The sequence below is a fragment of the Sciurus vulgaris genome (assembly GCF_902686455.1).
Source record: "Sciurus vulgaris genome assembly, chromosome: 7".
In the NCBI taxonomy this organism is placed as follows: Eukaryota; Metazoa; Chordata; class Mammalia; order Rodentia; family Sciuridae; genus Sciurus; species Sciurus vulgaris.
Genome location: NC_136467.1, coordinates 129,368,787 through 129,391,981, shown reverse-complemented (window position 1 = coordinate 129,391,981; position 23,195 = coordinate 129,368,787). Strand labels below are relative to the sequence as shown.

Here is a 23,195-nt window from a genome sequence, read left to right as displayed (position 1 = left end):
ATTTGTCTCACTAATTTTTTTTCTTTTTAAATTCTATTTAGTTATACATGACAGCAGAATGCATTTTGATTCATCGTACACAAATGGAGTACAACTTTTCATTTCTGGTTGTACACAATGTAGAGTCACACCATTTGTCTAAGCATACATGTACACAGGCTAATAATCTTTGTCTCATTCCACCATCTTTCCTTCCCCTGTCCCCTCCCTTTCCCTCATTTCCCTCTACACAAAATCCAGCGTTCTTCCATTCTTCCCTCACACCACCTGCTCCTTATGTATCTGCACCCACTTATCAGAGAAAACATTTTTTTTTTTTTTTTTTGGATTGGCTTATTTCACTTAGCATGATATTCAACATTTCACTAATTTTTCTATGTCAATTAAGTGAAAACTAAAAGGACAAATATCATGCACCATTGATTAATTTCTATAAAAATCTGGTTCAGGGCCAGAATCAGGAGGATGTATCTCAGGAGGTTAGAACCCAACAGATTGCAAATAGGACTTTGGAATAATAGTGGTTGCCAAGATTTTACAGAGAACAGTCAGATGTGTATTTGTTTGCATTCTATTAGAATAATTATTCTACTGTTCAAATTCTCATTAACTTATTCTGTAACTAGAAAGAAGGCAAAAATGTTTTTTTTTTAATTTTAAATTGTATATGGACACAATACCTTTATTTTACTTATTTTTATGTGGTAACTGAGGATTGAATTCAGTGCCTCCTGCATGCTAGGCAAGCGCTCTACCACTGAGCCACAATCACAGACCCAACAAAAATGTTCTGACGAATCAAAAACTACTATATAATTTTTACTAACATGACATATGCTAATGCTTGTTTTTCAGATTCTTTTATCACTTCAGAGATTTTTAAAATTAAGCTTCCTTGTGTGGTTTTCCCAGTCACAGAACTGAGTCATTGGTATCCAGAGCTAAACACAGCCCAGATGCTAACACTTTTGAATTAATGTAGATTGGATTCTTTCTCCCGAAAACGCCCCTTTTTCCTGCAGTTCCTACACCCTCCTAATACCAGTGTTACTCAAGAGCCCCTCCAGGGGCTGGGGTTGTGGCTCAGTGGCATAGCGCTTGCCTAGTACCAGCGAGGCACTGGGTTGGATTCTCAGCACTGCATATAAATAAAGGTCCATTACCAACAAAGAACATATTTAAAAAAAAAAAAAAAAAGGAGGGCTTCTGGTTCTGTACTCATTCTCAGGCACCACAGTGCATCAGAAAGCTCTGTTCCCTTAGGGAGCATTTTTGTATGCAGGGTCTTACTGGGCCAGGCTCATTAACTTCTTGTGTCTCACAATTTGGAGAACTTTGGAAGACAAAGGGACCCTGTTATGCTCTTACCCTGGTCTAGCTTTTAGCAGGGCCCTGTAGATTCCTGTCAACCTTCAGAACAGCGCATCCTTTCTTTCCAATGAATCCTGCCCAGCTTTTAAAAAGTGGTCCTGGTTAGACATACGGGGAAGGGTTGGGATTGTCGATCACTCTCGGTACTGCACCTTCAACCCAGAGACACCTCTAAGTGATTATAAGGAACGAACACCAGAAAAGGGGAAATTCTGACAAAGCAGATGAGGTAAACGGGATTCAGGGGTCAAAACTGTACAGCCCAGGATCCCCAGTGTCACAAGGTAACGGAGAGACAGACCACCGATAATCAGGGAGCCAATCCCTATGTGCTCTGTGTGGTTCATTCATAAGACGGCTGTAGTGTGATATCTTTCTGGAAATAAAATTTGGATTTCCCTTGTCTCACTTCTCATCCTCTCACAGTCTACGAGAAAAAGTCGTCTTGGTCACTATTAAGAGGGAGCAACAAACTCGGAAAACCTGAAGGACGTAGTCCTTGAGAGTTGGCTACGGGAGGCTCCGAGAACGTGCGGGTCTGGAGCGCAGTCTCCGGGGAATGAGATGTAATTAATTACATTAATTACATTTTTTTTCTTTCTTTACCTGTTTCGTGTTGATCGACGAAACAAAAACTGGTCTTAAAGAAAGAGGGAATTCCCAGGAGGACGAGGGACTAGTTATCAGGGCACCAAGGAACTACGAACAAACAATTCTGCCAGTTATTGAACTCTGATGGAAATGGCTGCTTTTCAGACTGGAATGCCTGGAAACGAGGACCAGTCACTCTGAGCAATCACCCGGCTCACTGAGGCACCCTAGTCATGAAAAGTGGGGAAGCGTGTCTACTTGTTTAGAAGGCCAGTGCAGACATCTGGAACAGTTCTCTACAATATGACCATTTCTCCAACAGCACCACCTTGTAGCAACCATAATAAATGGCAGAAATGGACTTTTTTTCTATGAATAATTTTTTTATTGTTCCTTTTTAGTTATAAATATTATTAGTATTTATTTTGACATACTTAAAACAGCATGGAATATAATTTGCTCAGATTCAGTCTCCTGTATTTATCCTTTCCTCCCCCTCCTCCCTCTTCCTGATCCCTTCCTTCTACTGATCTTTCTATTTACTTTTAGACTAGTTGTTGTTGTTAGCATCTTGTGGAAATACATGATGGTGAGATTCACTGTGGAATATTCATACAAGTGTATGAATATTCAAACACTCTCTTGAGTGTTTTCCTGGTTGGGTGTGGAACCTGATAGGAAATCTCTTCTGGAATCTGAATTGTGGAGAACATTTAGAAAGAAGGGGAGCCCAAAATGAGACATTATTCATTCAATTTTTTGAAGTACTGGGGATTGAACCCAGTGGTGCAGGGGTGTTTTACACATTGAGCTCTACCACCTTTTAATTTTTTTTTTTTTTTTAATGTTCTGGGGATTGAATCCAGGGTCCTTCTACCAGTAAGGCACATCCTCAGTCCTTTTTATTTTTTTAATTTTTGAAACTTGGTCTTGATAAATTTCCCAGGCTGGCCTCAAACTTGTGATTCTTCTACTTCGGTCTCCCAAATAGCGGAGATTACATGCTGTGCCACTGCGGAGGCTTTTATGTTTTATTAACACTGTAAGGGGAGGGGGGAGGGATGATAAATTAATACAATAATAATAACAAAGAAAAACAAGGAGTTTGTGCTTAGGGTTCATGGAACATTGATTGCCAACAAGATAAAAGAGCAAGAAAGAAATTTTCTTTTGCTATTTCTGTTGATTCACAACAAAAAAAGTGACTCATTGTTTTCATGTGACCACTGTAAATGTGCACCTAAAATCTTAGATAAAAGTAGATTAAAGTTTTATAATTCATTGAGTTTCTCTTTTGATGATACACTCAATGACTGCTGTATCCTAGAACAAACATTCTCATTTCTCTCGAATCTTCAACTTAAAAAATATAGTTTAATAAATATAGTAATGAGTGTCTCTTTAAAAAAATCTAGTGTTATGTGCTTATATACATAAGCCCTTTGGAGAGCTACTAATCATTGTAATAGCTAAGATATTATTCTGACAAATGACAACTACCTAATATTAATGTTTCTTAATGAGGGGTATTATTCTTTTAACATGTAGCTGCCTTTCTTTAATAGAACCACAGTGAAGACTAGAAATAGCCTCACATTAGTTGTGGTTAGATTTTGCTGCCAATAGAATTAAAACTTAGCTTTCTAAGCTTTTGGATTCAGAATTGTGAATAAGGGATTTCAAACTACAGTAATCATTTCTAGAACTTGTATTTCTTTTGAAAAAATGTCCATGAGGTAGTGGAAAACTAATAAAAGCAGGAATAAGTGAAATGTTTATTTCTCCAAATTCCTGATGTTTTCAAGCTTTCGAAAAAATCATATGCCAGGGTTTTCCCATTATTCTCCCTGATTAGCTGAAGGCCATCCTTGAAGAAGTTTTCATTGCCAATCTAGAATACTATGAATGCCTCTCCCAGGCACTGGAGAGAGGTGTGTGTATTTTTTGTCAATCGGTTGGCCTAGAGAATTCTTTCCTTTAATTATCTTTTTCAACACTAATTTTATTGTCTATTTTTCTTTATCACCATTTCATCCTTCTTAATGAAATTTTAATACCACACTTACACTGCATATGTACTTATATACATCAGCCCTTTGGAGAGCTACCAATCATTGTAACAGCTAAGATATTACATCTTTTGATATGACAGAAGTTAACTTTTGTCCCCTTGGGGATAATATCATTCCTGATGTGAAAGCTTACCTCGAACAAAATAGAGAAGGATGCTAAACTGAACATGATCCAAACTTCAAAATAGGTGGGAATAAATTAAAAGGAAATTAATTAAAAAGATTCAGTGATTTTTTTCTGAGCTGAGAAAATGCATAGATTTTTTTTCAGTACTGGGGATTGAACCCAGGGGCACTTAACCATTGTCACACATCCTCAGCCTTTATTTCTTTTGAGACAGGGCTTGCTAAGTTGCTATGGGGCTTTGTTAAATTGCTGAGGTTTGTCTCAAACTTGCTATCCTCTCTGCCCACGCCTCTCTAGTTGCTGGGATTATAGGCAGGTGTGGGCTACCGTGCCCAGCAAGATGTAGATTTTTAAAAATTCCTTCTTGTTTTCTAGTTTCCAAATATAAATATTTTGCCCTCTGTATCCCTGGGTCTCATATCCTTGGATTCAACCAATGTCAACTGAAAATATTTGGAAGAAATTTTCATCTATACTGAACATATACATATTTTTTTCTTGTAATTACCCAAACAGTAAGACATAACTATTTACATAGCAATTAACATTACACTAAGATATTATAAGTAATCTAAATATGATTTAAAGTATATAAAAGGATGTGTGTAGGTTATGTGCAAACAGTATGCCATGTAATTTAAGGGTCTTGAGCATTCACAGATTTTAGTAACTTCAGGAGGCCTTAATTAATCTGTGGCATTAATATACCACAGATATTGAGGGATGACTGCACTTATACATGCCTTCAAGAAATGTTGTGAAGATTTGATAATATTATTCATGTGAAAGAAAAACTATGTTTTCTTTCCCATTTTCTGCATTTTAGGTGTTTTGTATGTCTTCAAAGTTAACACAAATTGAAGTTGTTGCTCCTATATTAATCACTTAATAAGGATCTTATCTATTCTGCAGATTCAATAATATTGTCATGAATATTTAATAAAAATCTATTCATTTATCAATTTTACAGACATTTACTGTTTTAATTCATGTCAGAAACTGATTAGACACAGCAAAATCAAACACATTGTTGAAAAGCTCACCAATGCTTTTCCCTCAAATACACATACAAACAAGTAACTAAAATAAAATGGCATAATGCCGTAATAGATATAATCAGGATTTTAAGGGAATTCAGAGATAGATTAGTGAGATTTTGGAGGACTTTTCAGATAATACAAGATTTTAACTGGGCATGGAGGTTTTCAATAATGAATCAAATGTCTTATCAAGATTTGGGATCAGGTCTTATCACAAAGGAAAGTTGAAATCATTTATAGTATTCACAATTTCATCATTCTATACTTTATTATCCTTCCATTGCCCTTATAACACCATAAAGTTTATATTTCTTCATGCTTTTCCTATCCTCAGATATTTTACCACTTAACAATTCTTCACTTTTATCACAGCCAATGTAACTGAAAATTTAAAGTTACCTGCAAAGAGGAATCAAAATATTACAAGGAAGGTATAATGTTTTCATAATGTAAATTTGAGAGAGAAGACCATAAGCCCTTACCAATTCTGCCTAAATGTCACAGCAATGGAATCTTTCACATGAAGAGAGGATTTCCAATTTCTGAAATGGTTGACTTGTAAAGAAGTTGAGTAGTTTATTCTCCAGCATAGGGATCTCCAGATGTGACTGTATTTGCTTAGTAAAGTGAACAATGGGGGACAAACACAAGTGTGCTAAGTTTTTGTTTTGTGAATGAAGAACATCAAGCTCCTTTCCAAAAATTTATCATGCACTACCACCATCATTCAATATAAGAAAGAGCATCATAAAGCCAAAGTGCATGAAGGGTATGGTATTAATTAAAAAGCAACCTTTTGTAGTGACTTCATTTAATGGTAAGTGAAACTTCATATTTTCCTAATTTTTCAAGATTCATGGTGGTGGTGGTAGTGGAAAGTCTCTCATGGACTGACTCTGATCTGGAGTGTGACATTTAGGATATTTATCTAAAAGTTCTGATTGATATGTTCTTTTCCATATCCACCAGGAAGGCCATTCATTAAAATCTATAAAACCATGGTAATTTTTTCTTATGAGATACTTGATCTCTCCCTATTCCCTAAAATAGTGGTTCTTAAACTTTAGCTTGATCAGAATCAACTGAAGTGCTTGTTTTAAAAAATGTACTTTGCTAGGTCCATCCTCAGATTGTTGACTCAGCATTTCTGGGATGAGGTCCAAGAAGGTGCATTTCTAACATATTGCCAGGTGATGCTGATGCTTCTGGTCCCAGGACCACTATTTTCTCCAAGATAAATCCCAAATTCCTTATCAGACCATGTAAGGGTTAGAGTTAAGTTACTCTAATAAGAAGCCCCCCCCAATGCAGAGGCTTAATTAATATTACAAACAATGGAAGATTTTTTTCTCCTCTAATGGTTTGGAGCTCTTTCTCTGCCAGTGGGTTGCTGTCCTTCTATATTCCTGTTACATTCTCTCTCATGGTTCTGTTTCCCTTTGCATGGTCCAAGTGAGATACCCTCGACATTCACATTCCAGCTAATAGGAATGGTGTGAGGAAGGTGATGGCAATTAGGTTCATGAGAAAGATGTTGATCTAGAAGTCGTACCCATTACTTCCCTGGCATTGTATTGATGGAGACCATGAGAAGAGCATGATTTGCAGCATGGTTGTCATATAACCAGCTAAAATTTGGGTGGAATATATATTGACAGATAGCCTCCACCACAAAGGCTGCTCAGGCATTGTCATGTGAATGAAGAGGAGTGTCACTTCTCATAAAGTAGTATGTATGGGAAGAACAAAAACTGTCCAGATAACTCTTCATTAACATAGATGTCCATGTGAAAATTTCTTTAATACTTTTTGCATATTTCTATTAATGTATTTACTACATTTCATAATTAGTTATTTGACTGTGGTCCTTGATTAGTTTCTTATCCCATGGATATTTCTTTATGTATTTATGTCTTCATATCATTTCTCTATTTTCTATTCAAAAAGTTAAACATTGTATCTAGTACAATTCTTGGTACATTGTACATGCCCAATAAATAGTCATGTCCAAAGCTCTCTACACTGGCTTAAGTTTTCCATTTACCTCATGCTTTTGCTGAACATTTATCTATCACTAGTATTCTCTTCACTGCACTCTTCACATCTTTGTTTCTTAAAGTGTAGATCAGAGGGTTAAGGCTTGGTGTGACGATTGTGTAAAAGAGAGTAAAGAACTTTCCTTGCTCTTGGGATGTGGTATTCTGTGGCTTCATGTACATATAAATGATTGTTCCATAAAATAGAGTTACTACTGTGAGGTGAGAACCACATGTATTAAGGACCTTTCTCCACCTTCCTGCTGACTTGATCCTCATCACAGCTTGAGTGATAACTCCATATGAAATGAGAATAAGTGATAGAGGTGCTAAAAGAAATACTACTCCAAGAGCAAAGACAACAATCTCAATTACTCTTGAATAGACACAAGCCATCTTGATCAATGCTGGCATTTCACAGAAAAAGTTATCCACTTTCCTGTTCCCACATCTGGGCAACTTCAAAGTCAAAGAGCAAACAATTAAGGCACTGCCAAGACCACCCAACCAGGAGGTCAGCACCATCTTCTGGCAAAGTTCAGGGTGCATTATTACTGTGTAGTGAAGAGGTTGACAGACAGCAGCATAGCGATCATAGGCCATGACAGCCAAGAGAAGACATTCCGTGGCTCCCAGGTCAAGGGCAAAGAAGAATTGGAGCACACACCCTCCATATGTAATGGATTTTTTGGGACCCCATAGATTTACCAGCATCTGGGGGATAATGCTAGTTGTATAACAGAGGTCCAAAAAGGATAAATTAGATAAGAAGAAATACATGGGGGTATGGAGTTGGGTGTCCAGGTAAGATACAAGAATGATGGTTGTGTTTCCTACCAGAGTCACAATATAGAAGATGAAGACAAACACAGAGATGATGCTCTCTAGTTGAGGTTGATCAGAAAACCCTAGAAGGATGAAGTCTGTTCTGGAACTTTCATTGCTTGTTTCCATTGCTCCTTATGAAAACTAGAATATTATGGTAACAAAAAATAGAGTCAGCCATAGGTAAAAATGGAAAGTCTCTGACATTTGTTTTAAGTATCCCTGACTTTCTTATATTCATGCTTTTTTCCTATTTGTAACATCTCTTCTAATATTTGGTGCCCAGGGCTTCTCCATATTTAATCAAAGTTGTTCTAACAATATGCTAAACTCAACCAGTATATTCTAAATCACTGAAAAAGATTAGCCTGGCATACCACCCATGATTCTATGTATTTTGATTAAATGATGAAGCCATAAAGTAAATAATATAATTTAAGAGTGGGATATATTTTGGGAAGATTTTTCCTCATAAATTATAACTCTATCACTTCATTGTGGTAAATCTTTCCCTTATCAAAGGAGTTGTGTTCGAGGTCAAAAATAAAATGACATTTTCTTGGGATAAGTTCCACAATTTGGTAGCAGAATCACTTTCTAAATTTACTTCCTAATGTCCCATTCCAAGCATCATAATCACAATCACTACCAACCTTCTTCTATTTTTCCTACTCCCCAACATTGCAAGTTTTGTAGTTACTGTATAAACTACACTGCCTTGTTTTGTTGGTGTTTTTCATTACCAAAAAATAAAAATCTTTAGTATCAACCTTTACTTACTTGTACAGAGGCCATTTTTTGGACACTTTAATGCCTAATATTATACCCTCAGAGAAATGTCATTGATTTGTTAGAGTTAAAAATTGAAGTAATCCAGAGTCATTTGTCCACCATAAACACATAACAATATTTGTCATCAACTCTTATATAACTGAAACAAATAACAGTTCATAAAATAACCAGTGAGTTATGTTTGTCCTTATGAAATTTATCAATTACATAGTGGATCTCCTGGTTGCTTTGGAACACTTCATGTAAAATCATCACCTTTGACTCTAAAAGAGTACTTAAAAGGGATAAAGATTCCATCAGTTTCACCATTTCTGAACTATGGTGTATCATTAAATAGTTAGAAATCTTAGTTATTGAATTAAAAATATTTTTTTTCTGCCAGCCTGATCCATGAACTTATGGCTCATGGCCTTATGGTATCTTATCTAGGTATATAGTGTCCTCATGGCTATGTAATAAAAACCTTAATTTTTGGCAGTTACATAAATAAGGTAAAGATAAATTATCTTGAGTAAATCACTATTATGCACACTTTAGATAGAACTTGAAAATATTGTAATCATGAAGAAACTGTTATTAGTAAGTAGTATGAAGTATAGATGTAGTTTTTCTTAGTACAAAAGTATAAACTAACTAATAAGTGTGCAGTTTTTCTGTAGTTGGATGTCTCCCAAGTCAAACATAGCATTTAAGTACACAACTTTTAAACTCAAAAAACCTGGAATAAAATTCCAGTTCTACCATTTGGGGGCTATGTTTCCTTGGGCAATAATTTAACCTGTCTGTATACCAAGTTATTTATATGTGGAATTCATATAGTAATATTCCTTTCCTTAATGAAAGGTTATAAACATTAATATTTGTGAAAGCAGTAGGAAGTAGTGTTCTGGTTTTACATTTAATTCTAAAAAGACCAAATATGCTCATGCCCTCCTACACCCAAATAACTATTATTTTATCTACCCCTATTGCCTTAATTTTTCACACAAGTGATTTTTATCATTATGCTCTCCGGCTAAACTGGGTTGTCTTAAAATTTTTGTATGACTTTGTGAATGTACAAATACAGTTATGTATACAAAAAAAATATACAAACACAATGTAATGTACCATTGGGTTGATAAACCTTAGGGGTAAGAGGGTTTGATTTCCTTGAATTCTTGATTACAAATTGCATTGGACCCTCAGTCTCTTAAATTTGGGCTAGTGTTCAAAAAGCCATAAATTTTAAAATTGAAATGGACTTTAGAGGTCATGAATTCAACTTTTTTGCACAGGAGATCTTTCCACAGAAGATTCATACCGCTTTTATTTGTATAGCTTCAGTGACAGGAAAGGTCAGTTGCACATGGAACAGCCTCTTTCCTTCAGTCAGTGCCTCTTATGTTGAGCTCAAAAATTTCATTTGACAGCATCCGGCATTGACTCTTCTTTATTCTGAAAGTAATACAAGTAGCCGATTCATCATGGCTTTGTAAGAAAGCTGTTTTATTATGAAATAATAAATAGATATGATCAACCAACAAATAGAAAATAGAAATGTGACAAGTTTAGGTGAATAATCTTGTACTGATTGCCTAAGTCAAGAAATAGAACTTTGCCACCTACTGCAGGAGCTGTCTTTAACTCATCCTGATCATAATTCATTCTTTAATCTTCCCTGAACTATCCACTGTCCTGGTGTTTGTTGTTAATCTCTTCCTTGACCTTTTTAGGTTATTTGCCTAAATATGTATAGATAGATAATATTGTATAGTTTGGCTTATTAAAAATTGAATATGTTGGGCTGGGGATGTAGCTAAGTTCATAGAGTGCTTGCCTGTCAAGCATAAGGCCCTGGGTTCAATCCCCAGAACTGCAAAAAATAAAAAAATTAAAAAAAAATAAAATTGAATAAGTCTTTTAAGTCTCTCTGGAGCCACTGGGATTATAGATGTGGGCTGCCATGCTGGCTTGTTTCTTTTAATATTAGAATCTATTAACAAAAATGTTTAGATAATAGATTTTAATATAAAAATCTTAGATTTCTATTGCCAAAGCACTTCTTCTATTAGCTGTTTTCTAATGCTGCATGTCTTTAATTGCCAAGCTTTCCTGGTTACTCTCTATTGGACACATCATGGCGTAATCCAATGACTTAAATAAGTAAATTCGAAAGTGAATACTGTACTACAAAAGTGCAACACTACTGAAGAAAACTGAACAGCTATAATCTGCATACATTTTCTAAAATATAATTAGTTGTTTTTAACAGGTGAAAAACATGACTGGCTCTGCTTAAACTTTGGATCACTATGTATTCTTATTAGAAATGCTGCCAGGACAGGAATTACATTTTTTGTAATTTAATATTGTAAATTCAAATGTAGGATTTTTCATTTTATGCTTTTTACCATTTTCCTTATTGATTTAAACCTTGGTCTCAAACTTTAGATATTATTTTAACTTCCATTTAAAATGAATGTGATATTAAAAATGAGACTTAGAACACTGAAATTGAAGAAATAGATGGTAAAAAGAGACACTACATTTTAATAGAAACTCAGTTTTCATTTTTGGTGCTATGGATGTATTTCAGTGCCAAATAATGTAGGATAATTTTTCATTTACTTAGTGCATTGAATTTCAAGATAAATGAACAAAGCATATTTAAATGTAATTAAAATAATATGAATAGAAAACTGCCTGAGTGTTTTAAAATAATACATAATAAATGGATCATTTATAATTAAAGCAGGAGGTGAATTGCTGTAGTCATACATATGCAAACAGAAAGGCAGTATCAAAAGAGTTAAGACCCCAGTTCCTGGATTCAGTCCACCTGTGTTTTTACTCCACAGATGTCAGCCACTTCCTCATTGCATGACTTGAGAAAGCTAATCAACTTTTAAATTTTCCTCATCTGTGAAATAGTTATGCTTTGTAGGATGGTTTTGAGGAGGTTAAAATGATATACTAAGTATAAAATATTTAGCACAATGCTTGAAGCATGGAAAACATTCAGAAACTTCAAAATACACTAACTGCTCTTGTTGAATTTCAATCCTCTCTCCAGAGAATGCATCAATATATTACTATCTCATATATGTCTTTCACAGTTATGCCTTCATGTCAGATGGAGGTATACACTATCTAGGATCTGTCTTCCACCCTATATCTTCTGGTGGAGATAGCAGAGAATACTTACCAGAAACCAAAAAGATTAGAATATATTGATATTTTCATGCGTGGAGAATTCTCAGCTGTCATGCTCTCATGTAGTCCAAATGCACCTATGTTCTCATCATGATGATCCTTCATTGCATTAATAATTCAGAAAAACTTCTTGTGGAGCATGTTACTGAAGCCCTGAAAAATTGGGTTAACCAATTTTTTGGTGTTTTTATACTGATACCAGTTTTTTGTTTTTTTGTTTTTTTTAAATTTGACTGATACCACAATTCCATTTACATTTAAATGCAGCAGTTGAACTAAGATTTACTGGAATTCTCTAATTCAGATGATGGAGAAAAATTAGTTGTGCAACTGTTTTGACTGATGAATTAGTTTTGGCTATATGCATTTTTGTTTGGATACTCAAAATCTTTTATTGTATACTCACATTAAGAGGTAGAGTTTTGCCTAATTAAAGAAGGGTATTATGTTGGTTGATGAATCTAGGACTCTTTAACATGTACTAGGGAAATATTTATCTACAACTATGAAGGTCACTCTGTTGGTGAGGTTTAGACCTTGTGGGAATTGATGTCTCACAGGTGATTAAGGAGATTCATGACTATGGTCATAGGTGCATCCAAATAACAATTTTATGAAAAGTTCCCTTAAGACATTTATTTTTTTCCTTTTCTTTTTTAGATTTATTCAAAGGAAATTAATTTCAGGGATGAATTAAATTATTTATATATTATATTAAACTTACATTGAAAATTAAAGTAGGGCTAGGGATATAGCTCAGTTGGTAGAGAGCTTGCCTGGAAGCACAAGGCCCTGGATTCAATCCCTAACACTGAAAAAAAAAAAAAAAGAAGAAGAAAATTAAAAGTATAATGTAAACCATACTTACAAAATTTAACACATTTAATTGAAATTTCTTTTGTTTAATGGGTAAGATATCAATTACACTGGAGAACTTAACATTATTTAAGTCTTGTATCAATAGGACAGAAATATTTTTATTTTAAAATATTTTTTTAATTGTCAATGGATTTTTTATTTTATTTATTTATATTTGGTCCTGATGTATTCGACCCAGGGCCTCGCATATGCCAGGCAAGTGCTCTATCACTGATCCACAACTCCAGCCCCCCAAATATTTTATTTTTAGCCAATTTTTGGAATCATTATTCTTAGTTCATGAATATCATTCTTGCACCATTTTGAATGAATTGAAAATAATACATTGGATTGTGGATATAACTCAGTGGTAGAACACTTATCTGATTTGTGGAAGATTCTGGGTTCAATCCAGCACTGCAAACACATAAAAACCATGATCACTCTTTAGTCTAGTGTTCAATTCAAGGACAGGAAATTTAGCAAGAGGTCAGTCACCTATATGCCTTTATACTCTTTTCTTCATACCCAACTCAGGGGAAACATGATTTTGAATTTTGTGCTCATTATACACTTGATTTAAGAAATAAATACTAAACATGCTCACATTCAAATGTGAATGCCTAAATAACACTGTATTATAAAGTTAACTTGTTTTTGAACTCACACAAAGGATATCATACTTAGCAAATATTCGTGGACTTTTATTTGCCACTTAACATTTTTTTCCTGCAACTTATCTAATATATTTTGTATAACTGTGGTTCATATTCCATTGTGTGAATACATTACAGTTTTCTATTCACTGTTGATGGACATTTGTACTGAGGATAGTTTTTTGGCTTGTTTGAAAGGTGCTATAATGAACAATTCTGTTTATGTCTCTTGGGGCCCACAGGCAAGAATGTTTTTTGTATGTGTACCTAAGATAGGAATTGCTGGTTTATAGACTAAGTTAATAATAAACTTTATCAGTAATTTTTCTACAAAACGATTTTATCAATTTGTCCTACACTCATTATATGTAAATTTTCCCATCTAGTTACAATTTCTGTACACCTGGTATTGTAACTTTTAAATTATTCTCAATTGAAATGGTATAAATGTTACATAATTGTGATCCTGATTTTTATTTTTCTAATAACCACTGAGGCTGAATATCTCTTCATACAGTTGTTTCATGTGTAATTTTTCTTCTTTGAATAAACCATTTTTTTAGTATTTCAAATGATTCTATTTCTCTTTTTTCTATTTCTTTTTTTCTATTTCCAATATTTTGGACATCTTAACTCTGGATTATGCCAATTTTTGTGTTGTGTCTTTTTCATATTTATAGACATATTTATTCTTGTTTTAAATTCTCTGTTGGTCATGTGCCCTGCAAATATTTTCTCTGTTTGTTGCTTGAGTTTTTACTTTAAAATTGTATTTCTTGCTGATCAGAAGTCCTTAATTTTAATATTGAAGGTTTCTTTTTTAAATTGTCATTCTAGGGATTGAAGGCAAGAACTCTACCACTGAGTCACATCCTCAGTCTTTTATAAATTTTATTTTGACTAGGGTCTTGCAGAGTGGACCAGGTTGGCCTTGAACTTGAAATCTTCCTTCCTCAGTCTCCAGGGTAGCTGGCTAAATGGGTATGCACCACTATGTCTGTCTGAAGAACATATTAATCTTCTCCTTAGTGTCTTCTTTAAGCAATCTTTCTCTGTTATCTATCGTTTCCCCTAAAGTTTAAAAGTTCTACCTTTCATCTACCAGGTGTTATCTGTATGGTGGAAGGTAAGCATCCAAATTTATTTATTTTTACTGTGGTTAACCAAATTACAACATAATTTTAAAAAACATTTTTTCTTTTCCCAGCAATGCTGTATCACCTCTTTCATATATCAAAGTTCTCTCCTCCCCCCTTCCCTCTCTCTCTCTCTGTATGTGAGTTAGTGTATATGCTGGTGTGTATCTTTGTCATATATTCTGCTGCATTGCTCTATTTGTCTTTTTCTGCATTATCATCCTGTATTAATTATGCATATTTATTGTGAATTGCAATATCTAGGAGGGCAGGGGACATCTCTTTAATGTTCTTCGCAAGTGTCTTACCATTCTTAACCCTTTGTTGTTTACCTTGTTGATTTCAATGAAAAAAGTGAGTTGGATTGAATCGATAAATCTCTTTGTTGCATGCACATGGCCCTGGGTTCAATCCCCAGCAACAACAAACAATAAATCTCTTTGAGGGAATTAACTTATTTATCATATAAATATTCCTATCCTTAGACATGAGATTAGCTTTATTGAGGTCTTCCTTGGTATCTTTTAGTAAAATGTAATAATTTCCTATATGTATGCATATAGAAAATATATTGTGCATATTCTGAAAGATTTGTTTCTAGTTTAGAGTTTTTGTTTTTAAGTCTTGTGTCTTTTAAAAATACTTGTATTCTCCAAATGGTGGGTCATATTTAACTAATTAATTATCTCACAAAGTTGTCATTTTAAAGTGAAAACACATAACATCTAGTCTCTCAAGAATGCATTTCAAAAATAAAATGCTTCTCAAGAATACAATATACCATCATTAATTATAGTCACCTGATTATATAATAGATCTCTTGAAACATATTCCTATTATCTAACTGTATTTTTGTTTCCTTTGACTGGTGACCTTCAATCTTCCTGTGCCTGGACATTTGTATCCTTCTTTAGGTTTTGAAAGTTTTCTGTTATTATCTCTTTGAATAAGCTTTAAATCCTGTGGGCATTTTCAATGCCTTTTCAACCCCAATGACACTTTTGTCTTTTATGGCTGTCCCAAGTTTCCTGTAGGTTTTCTTCATTTCTCTTCTTCCTTTTCTCTTCTCTGCTTATATGTTTTCAAATAGCCTGTCTTTGAGCTCATTCATTCATTTTTTTCTGCCTAATCTATTCTTTCATTGATGCCTTCAATTGCAATTAAAATTCTTCTAAGTATACTTTTCAGCTCAGGGATTTTTCTTTTTTTTCTTAAAAATTACTTCAATATCTCTGTTAAGTTTCCTTGATAAAGTACTGAGTAATTTCTGTGTTTTTTGAAGCTCATAGAATTTTCTTAAAATAGAATTTTGAATTCTTGTCTGAGGATATGCACATATCAATTGCCACATGGTTGATTTCTGGTGACATATTTTGTCTATTAGATGAATATTCAAGTTTCCTTGAAAGTTTTTGAAGCTGGTTGGCATATGTTATTTTCATATTGAAGGTATTTATTTCACTCTTTTTAATTTGGCTTTATTTGTGCCTGTCCTTCCAGAAATTCTAAGCAGTTTGCTTATTTTCTCTGAGCGGGTTTTCATTTGTGCTATTTTAGCACTAGATAGCATCTTAAATCAAGTTTGTCCTTAATACTCTGTTGGTGTGTTGCTGCTGATCCAACACTAGAGGGCACTCTAAACACAGACTTGTCCCCAAACCCAGTTGATCTGTTCAGAATAAAATTGGAGTGTCTAAAAAGGATAGTCCATCCTCAGGAGCCTCCACTTGGGGCTAGGGTAAGCCCAGAAACCTCATACAGAGTCCCTGGACAGGATTTTGCCCTGCTCTGGACCTCTCTGTGGAAGAACAAGCACCAGGCTCCTATGAAATGACCTTGTGTGTGTTTCCCTTTCCCCTTGTATATGGACTGTTATTCTCTCTGTGTTGTACTATTTGGGTTTGGAAGAAAGACAGGGTGGGCAGTCCCATGGCCACCAATACCACCGTGCTAGATCACAATCCAAACTCAGTTCATTGAGACTAGTACATATGCTGCTATGGGCCACTGCTCCTTAGGTGGACACATGGCCTTAGACCTCTACAACTAGCCATGGGTGGTGCTTGACAGGAGAATTTGACTGGGGCAGAGAATCTCTGCTGGGCACAGGGTGGCTTCAGAGGCTCTGTCTATAGCGTCTGGGGATAGGAACTATTAGGATCTCTGTCTGCACTAAGCTCCAAGTTCATGTGCTGTGCTCAGTTTCCTGTTCCACCACCCATCAGGTGAAGTGTTGCTCCTTACTATTTGGGGAAGATGGTGGTAGAGGCAGTCATTTGGCTGTCTGACTAATGTATTTTCAGTGGCTCAGTCCTAGGGGTTAGTCTGGGGCTCATGGTAATGTGGCTCTGCCTAGCACTGGGTTTCATCATGATGTGCCTGGTACAGGGTTTCAAGTCTAAGGCCTGGACTTAACTTCCTCTCCCTCCTCCAAGTAGAAGGCATTTCTCTCCAGCTGCTTGGAGTTGGGGAAATGTTGACTTGTGAATCTCCTTTCTTTAAGCCTTCTTCAATGCATCTTTTCTCATTATTATGCTAAGACCAGGTACTATGCTCTCTCATCTGGCTTTCTTAGTTCTTGTGAAGATAGTTTGGTGCATAAATATCAATTTAAATTTGTATCTCTGTGGCAGAGATGATCACTGGGAATCTTACTGAATGCCTCCCCATTTAAAAAAGTTCCCTAAACAATTTCATTGTACATCATCTTTAAAATTGACATGGGAATAAATCTTTTATAAGAAGTGAAGTTCAGCTCAGTACATGTTTTCACTTTCATAGAGACATATTTGCTTGAAATATGAGTAAAGGATATTCTCGAGTATAATTTCCTGATTTTTTAGTCCATTGGTGCTATACATTGATTTCATTATGGATCAACAACTACTACTGATAACCTATTCTGTAACATGAAATAAAAAAAATTTCTTTAGGTAAGTTAGATGGAATTGTCTATTGAATTTTCTAATGATACTATCTCTAAAATCTATGAGTGGAGATTTTCTCTTGCTCCTTATGGTACCTCCAGCATGGATTATAGTAGCTGCTACATATTAAATTCTCATTTAGTATTTGTTGAAGGTTGTAATTCATGTTTTCTAATACTAAAATCAATTTTGCTAAACCTAGTCATACACGTATTGAAATGTTTTGTTATGGGGTGCAACTTAAGAACAGACCAATCACCACTGAGAAGTCCAAATTTGAGAGTCTTTACTAAGCTGGCCGGCTGACTGTCTCACACAATGCCGCAAAAAATGGCTATTGGGAGAACAGCCCCAACCACAGGGTTGTAGGGGTTCTTATACCAAAAATCACATTAATCATAAGTGTCTGTTGCTATGATTCAAAATTACACATTAACATCATGAGATCATCAACAGAGGGGGAAGTGGGTCAAAATGACCCTTACTTAGATACAAACTAAAGAATGGTTACTAACACCCACACAATCACTGTTCACATGGTACATTGTTTAGGAGCAATAGGAATCAAAAGAGAACAATTTTTCTTTACATAGGAATTATCATTCTATATTGTTAAACATGTCACACTAAGTAACTGATGATAAGCACAGAGGCAGGGTGTTCCCATGGGAGAAACTTATTTCCTACATAACATGAAGTCTCAGAGCAAAATGGAATCTATTTAGTCATTTCCCTTAGAGTCTGGCCTATGACATTCTCATGGAGCTAGATGTGTCAGCCCATCACAGTTTTTATATATGTGTTTTGTTATGACTAGTTTTAATAAAATGGAAAGAAGGAAGTACAGTGACAGTGAAGAAATTTGATCAAACATTAAGTTATTCCTAGAATTTGTCTATTAGTAGATTTCAATATTCTATTCTATTTTATTTTTTTTGGTACCAGGGATTGAACCCAGGGCATTTAACCACTGAGCCAATCCCAGCCCTTTTTTAATATTTTATTTAGAGATAGCATTTTGCTGAGTTGCTTAGGGCCTTACTAAATTGCTGAGTCTGACTTTGAACTTGTGATCCTCCTGCCTCAATCTCCTGAGTTGCTGGGATTATAGGTGTGCGCCACAGCACCCAGTTAGATTTCACTATTTTACTTTAAAACCATTCAGATGGAGAATCACTTAAAAGTTCATAATATGACTAATGAAATTCATGTTGGCAAATTATAATTGTGCTTTTTTTTTCAAATTAGCCACTCACTTGGTAAAATGACATGATTCTATTAAATATAGAAGATCATTACATTATCACTTTTATGCCTTATAGATATCTCCAGAGATATTCCACATAAAAGTGAGATTATTCAGTATTTGCTTTTCTTTGTCTGACTTATTTCACCTAATATAATGTCCTCCAGTTTCATCCATATTGTTGCAAATGATAGGATTTCCTTCTGTTTTTAAGGTTGTATATTATTCCATTGTGCATAGGTAACACATTTCTTCATCTATTTATCCATTGCTGGATTGTTAAGTTGATTTCATGCTTAAGTATTATGAATAATGCTGAAATAGACATGGAGATGTAGATATTTTTTTTTGCTATACTGATTTTACTGCTTTTGGATATATACCCAGTAGTGAAATTGCTGGATCATATGGTAATTTTGTTTTTAATTTTTGAAGAAACTTCATATTGTTTTTCATAGATACTATTACTAATTTGCACTTTCACCAATTGTGTGCAAGGGTTCACCTTTCTCCACATCCTTGTCAATGCTTGTTGTCTTTTGTCTTTTTGATTACAGACATTCTATCAAGTGTGAGGAGATATCGTATTTTTGATTTGCATTTCCCTGATGATTAGAGACACTGAACATTTTTGGTCCTTTGTATTTCTGTGATTTCAATTGGTAATGTCTCCTCTTTAATTTCTGATTTTTAAAATTTATATATTCTTCATTTTTTAGTGTAGTTAAGACTTGTTCATTTAAAAAATCTTTTCAGAAAACCAACCCTTAGTTTCTTTGATTTTTTTCTTTTTCTATAGTCTCTTTTTTAAAAATTTCTGTTCTGATGTTTGTTTGTTTCTCCTGTCTACTAATGTTGGGCTTAATTTGTGCTTCTTTTTCAAGTTCTTTGAAGTATAACAGTAAGTTATTTGAGAACCTTCTTCCTTTATTGATTAGATGCTAATTGCTATAAACTTCCCTTTTAAAATAGCTATTGTTGAATTCAATTAGTTTTGTTTTTTTGTGTGTTTAATTTTTTTTCCACATATTTTTAAAATTTCCCTCTTAATTTCTTCTTTAGCTCATTGGTTTTCCTGGAGCATGTTGTTTAATTTCCATGTATTGGGGAATTTTCTGAAATTCTTCTTAGAAGAATTCCTATTTTCATATTATTGTGATTAGAAATGATACTTGATATGATTTTAGTCTTCCTAATTTTATTGAGACTTGTTTTGTTGCTTAACATATGATCTATACTGGAGAAGATTCCATGTCTATTGAGAATGGTATATTCTCTTATTGTTGGATATAAGGTTTATATGTGTCTGTTAGATCTATTTGGTCTAAAGAGTAGTTTAAGTTCAATGTTTCCTTACTGACTTTCTCCCTGAATAATCTGACAGTTCCTCAAGGTTAGGTATTAAAGTTTACTACTATTATTGTATTGGAGTCTATCAACATCTTGACTATTTGCTTTATATAATTAGGTTCTCCAATTGGATTCATGTATATTTACAATTATTATGTCCCTTTGATGAATGGACCCCTTTATCATTATGTGATGTTTGTCTTGTTTTACCTTTTAAAAAAAGTGTTTAATTATTTTGAGATGGGATCTTGCTATGTTCAGGCTGGCCTCAAACTCTCAATCCTCCTACCTTAGCTTCTCAAGTAGCTGGGATTAAAGAAGTGGATGCCAGTTTGTCTGGCTTTAAAGATTATTTTATCTAATATAAGAATTGCTACTTCTGTTCTCTTTTGGTTCCATTTGCATGGAATGTCTTTTTCTATCTCTTCATTTTCAGTTTATGGGTGTCCTACAGATGAAATAAATCTCTTTTAGGGCAGCCGCGGCCGCCGAGCCGAGCGGCGCCGCTCGGGGCCGAGTGGAGCCGAGCAGCAGCCGCGCCGCGTCGCCGGTTTAAGCGCAGTGCGGGGCCGCGGCCGGGGGCGGTGGTAGTGAGGCCAACGCTGCGCTCCAGCCCCCTTTTCCCTCCATGGTTTCTCTCCGCTCCCGCGAGTAACTTGGCTCCGGGGGCTCCGATCGCCCGCCCGCTCGCACGCCGCATGGGACCGCGCTGCTGGCCGCTGGCGCGAGCAGACCCCTCGCCGCGCAGGCCGGGACGCCTCTCCCCCCTCCGCCCCGCCGCGGAAAGTTAAGTTTGAAGAGGGGGGACGAGGGAAACATGGACATGAAGAGGAGGATCCACCTGGAGCTGAGGAACAGGACCCCAGCAGCTGTTCGAGAACTTGTCTTGGACAATTGCAAATCAAATGATGGAAAAATCGAGGGCTTAACTGCTGAATTTGTGAACTTAGAGTTCCTCAGTTTAATAAACATAGGCTTGATTTCAGTTTCAAATCTCCCCAAGCTACCTAAATTGAAAAAGCTTGAGCTCAGTGACAATAGAATCTTTGGAGGTCTGGATATGTTAGCAGAAAAACTTCCAAATCTCACACATCTAAATTTAAGTGGAAATAAACTGAAAGACATCAGCACCTTGGAACCTTTGAAAAAGTTGGATTGTCTGAAAAGCCTGGATCTATTTAACTGTGAGGTCACTAATCTGAATGACTACCGAGAGAGTGTGTTCAGGCTCCTGCCCCAGCTGACCTACCTGGATGGCTACGATCGAGAAGATGCGGAAGCCCCTGACTCAGATGCGGAGGTGGATGGTGTGGATGAAGAGGAGGAGGATGAAGAAGGAGAAGATGAGGAAGATGAGGAGGACGAGGACGGTGAGGAGGAAGAGTTTGATGAAGAAGAAGACGAAGACGAAGATGAAGATGTAGAAGGAGAAGACGATGAAGATGAAGTCAGTGGGGAGGAAGAAGAATTTGGGCATGATGGAGAGGTAGATGAAGATGAAGAGGATGAGGATGAGGATGAAGAGGAGGAAGAAAGCGGGAAAGGTGAAAAGAGGAAGAGAGAAACAGATGATGAAGGAGAAGATGATTAAGACCCCAGATAAACTGCAAAACCAGAACTGTTCAGTATTGGTTGGACTGCTCATGGATTTGATAGCTGTTTAAAATAAAAAGGTAGCTGTGATACAAACCCCAGGACACCCACCCCACACAGAGCCAAAGAATAGTTCCTGTGACATTCCACCTTCTTCCTTTTAGTCCCTCTTGGTAATCCACCACCAAGCTTGGGGACTTTGCCCCAACAAAATTGTATGTGTTGTTAGGTTTTTTGTGTAAGACTCTTGCTGTAGCGTGGATAGCTGTGATTGGTGAGTCAACTGTCCGTGGCTACCAGTTACACCAAGATTGTAACAGCATTTTTACTTTCCGTACAACAAAAAAGCTTTGTAAATAAAATCTTAACATTTAAAAAAAAATCTCTTTTAGTCAGCATATGTTTGGTATTTTCTTTATTTTTAAAATGAATTCATCTACTCCTACATGTATATACGTATGTATGTATGTGTATATGTACTGGGGATTGAATTCAGGGGCATTTTACCACTGAAATACATCCTCTGTCTTTTCTAAAAATTTTTGAGACATGGTCTTGTCATGTTGTTGAGGGTATTGCTAAATTGCTGAGGTCAGCCCTGAACTTTCAATCTTCCTGCCTCAGACTTCCAAGTTTCTAGGATTACAGGTATGCCCCATTGTGCCCAGTGTATGTCTTTTGATTAGAGAATTTAATCCATTCAGATTAAAGGTAAGTAATAATAGGTAGGGATTTATTGCTTCCATTTTCTTAATTTATTTTCTGGTTGTTTTGTAGCTCCTTTGTTACTTTCTTCCTTTGTGATAAAGTGACTTTGTCTTGTGGTATGCTTTGACTTTTTATCATAAAGCTTTCATAAAACACTTTATAGTTATGACAAACTATTTTAAGATGGTAACAACCTAAATCTGAATAAAAACTACTCTTTTGTACCCTCACACATTTCAAATTTTTTTTCTACCAGGGGTACTTAACCACCGAACCACATTTCCAGTCATTTTTTAATTTTTAATTTTGAAACAGGGTCTCGCTAAGTTGCTTAGGGCCTTGCTAAGTTGCTGAGGCTGGCTTTGCATTTGTGATCCTCCTTGCCTCAGCCTCTCCAGCTGCTGGGATTACAGGTGTGTGTCACCATGCCTGGCCATAGTTCAATTTTTTGAAGTCACAATTTACATCTTTTAATACTGTTTTCCTTAACAATTATTGTTGCTATCTTTTTTTTTTTTTTTTTTTGGCGGTGCTGGAGATTGAACCCAGGGCCTTGTGCTTGTGAGGCAAGCACTCCACCAACTGAGCTATCTCCCCAGCCCTATCATTATTTTAAATAGTTTTCTTTTAACTTTTCCACTAAATATAATATGAGTTGCTCACTATCATTAT

At 35.5% G+C, this 23,195-nt stretch overlaps 2 protein-coding genes across 2 annotated transcripts; one reads left to right on the top strand and one right to left on the bottom strand.

The window, feature by feature from the left end:
- Positions 1-7,246: 7,246 nt before the first annotated feature.
- Positions 7,247-8,191, bottom strand: LOC306665779 (olfactory receptor 2W1-like; the record flags this gene model as incomplete). Its single annotated transcript, XM_079147395.1, has 1 exon — positions 7,247-8,191. One exon carries the CDS (start codon positions 8,189-8,191, stop codon positions 7,247-7,249), a length of 945 nt encoding a protein of 314 aa, XP_079003521.1.
- Positions 8,192-20,941: 12,750 nt separating this feature from the next.
- On the top strand, positions 20,942-21,928 carry LOC306666461 (acidic leucine-rich nuclear phosphoprotein 32 family member D-like). Its single transcript, XM_079148588.1, has one exon. The coding sequence runs from the start codon at positions 21,040-21,042 to the stop codon at positions 21,811-21,813; it is 774 nt and encodes a 257-aa protein (XP_079004714.1). The 5' UTR covers positions 20,942-21,039; the 3' UTR covers positions 21,814-21,928.
- Positions 21,929-23,195: the final 1,267 nt, after the last annotated feature.

What these genes read in the sequence shown, in the direction of transcription:
- LOC306666461 (XM_079148588.1), top strand. Translation starts at nt 21,040, where the DNA reads ATGGACATGAAGAGGAGGATCCACCTGGAGCTGAGGAACAGGACCCCA.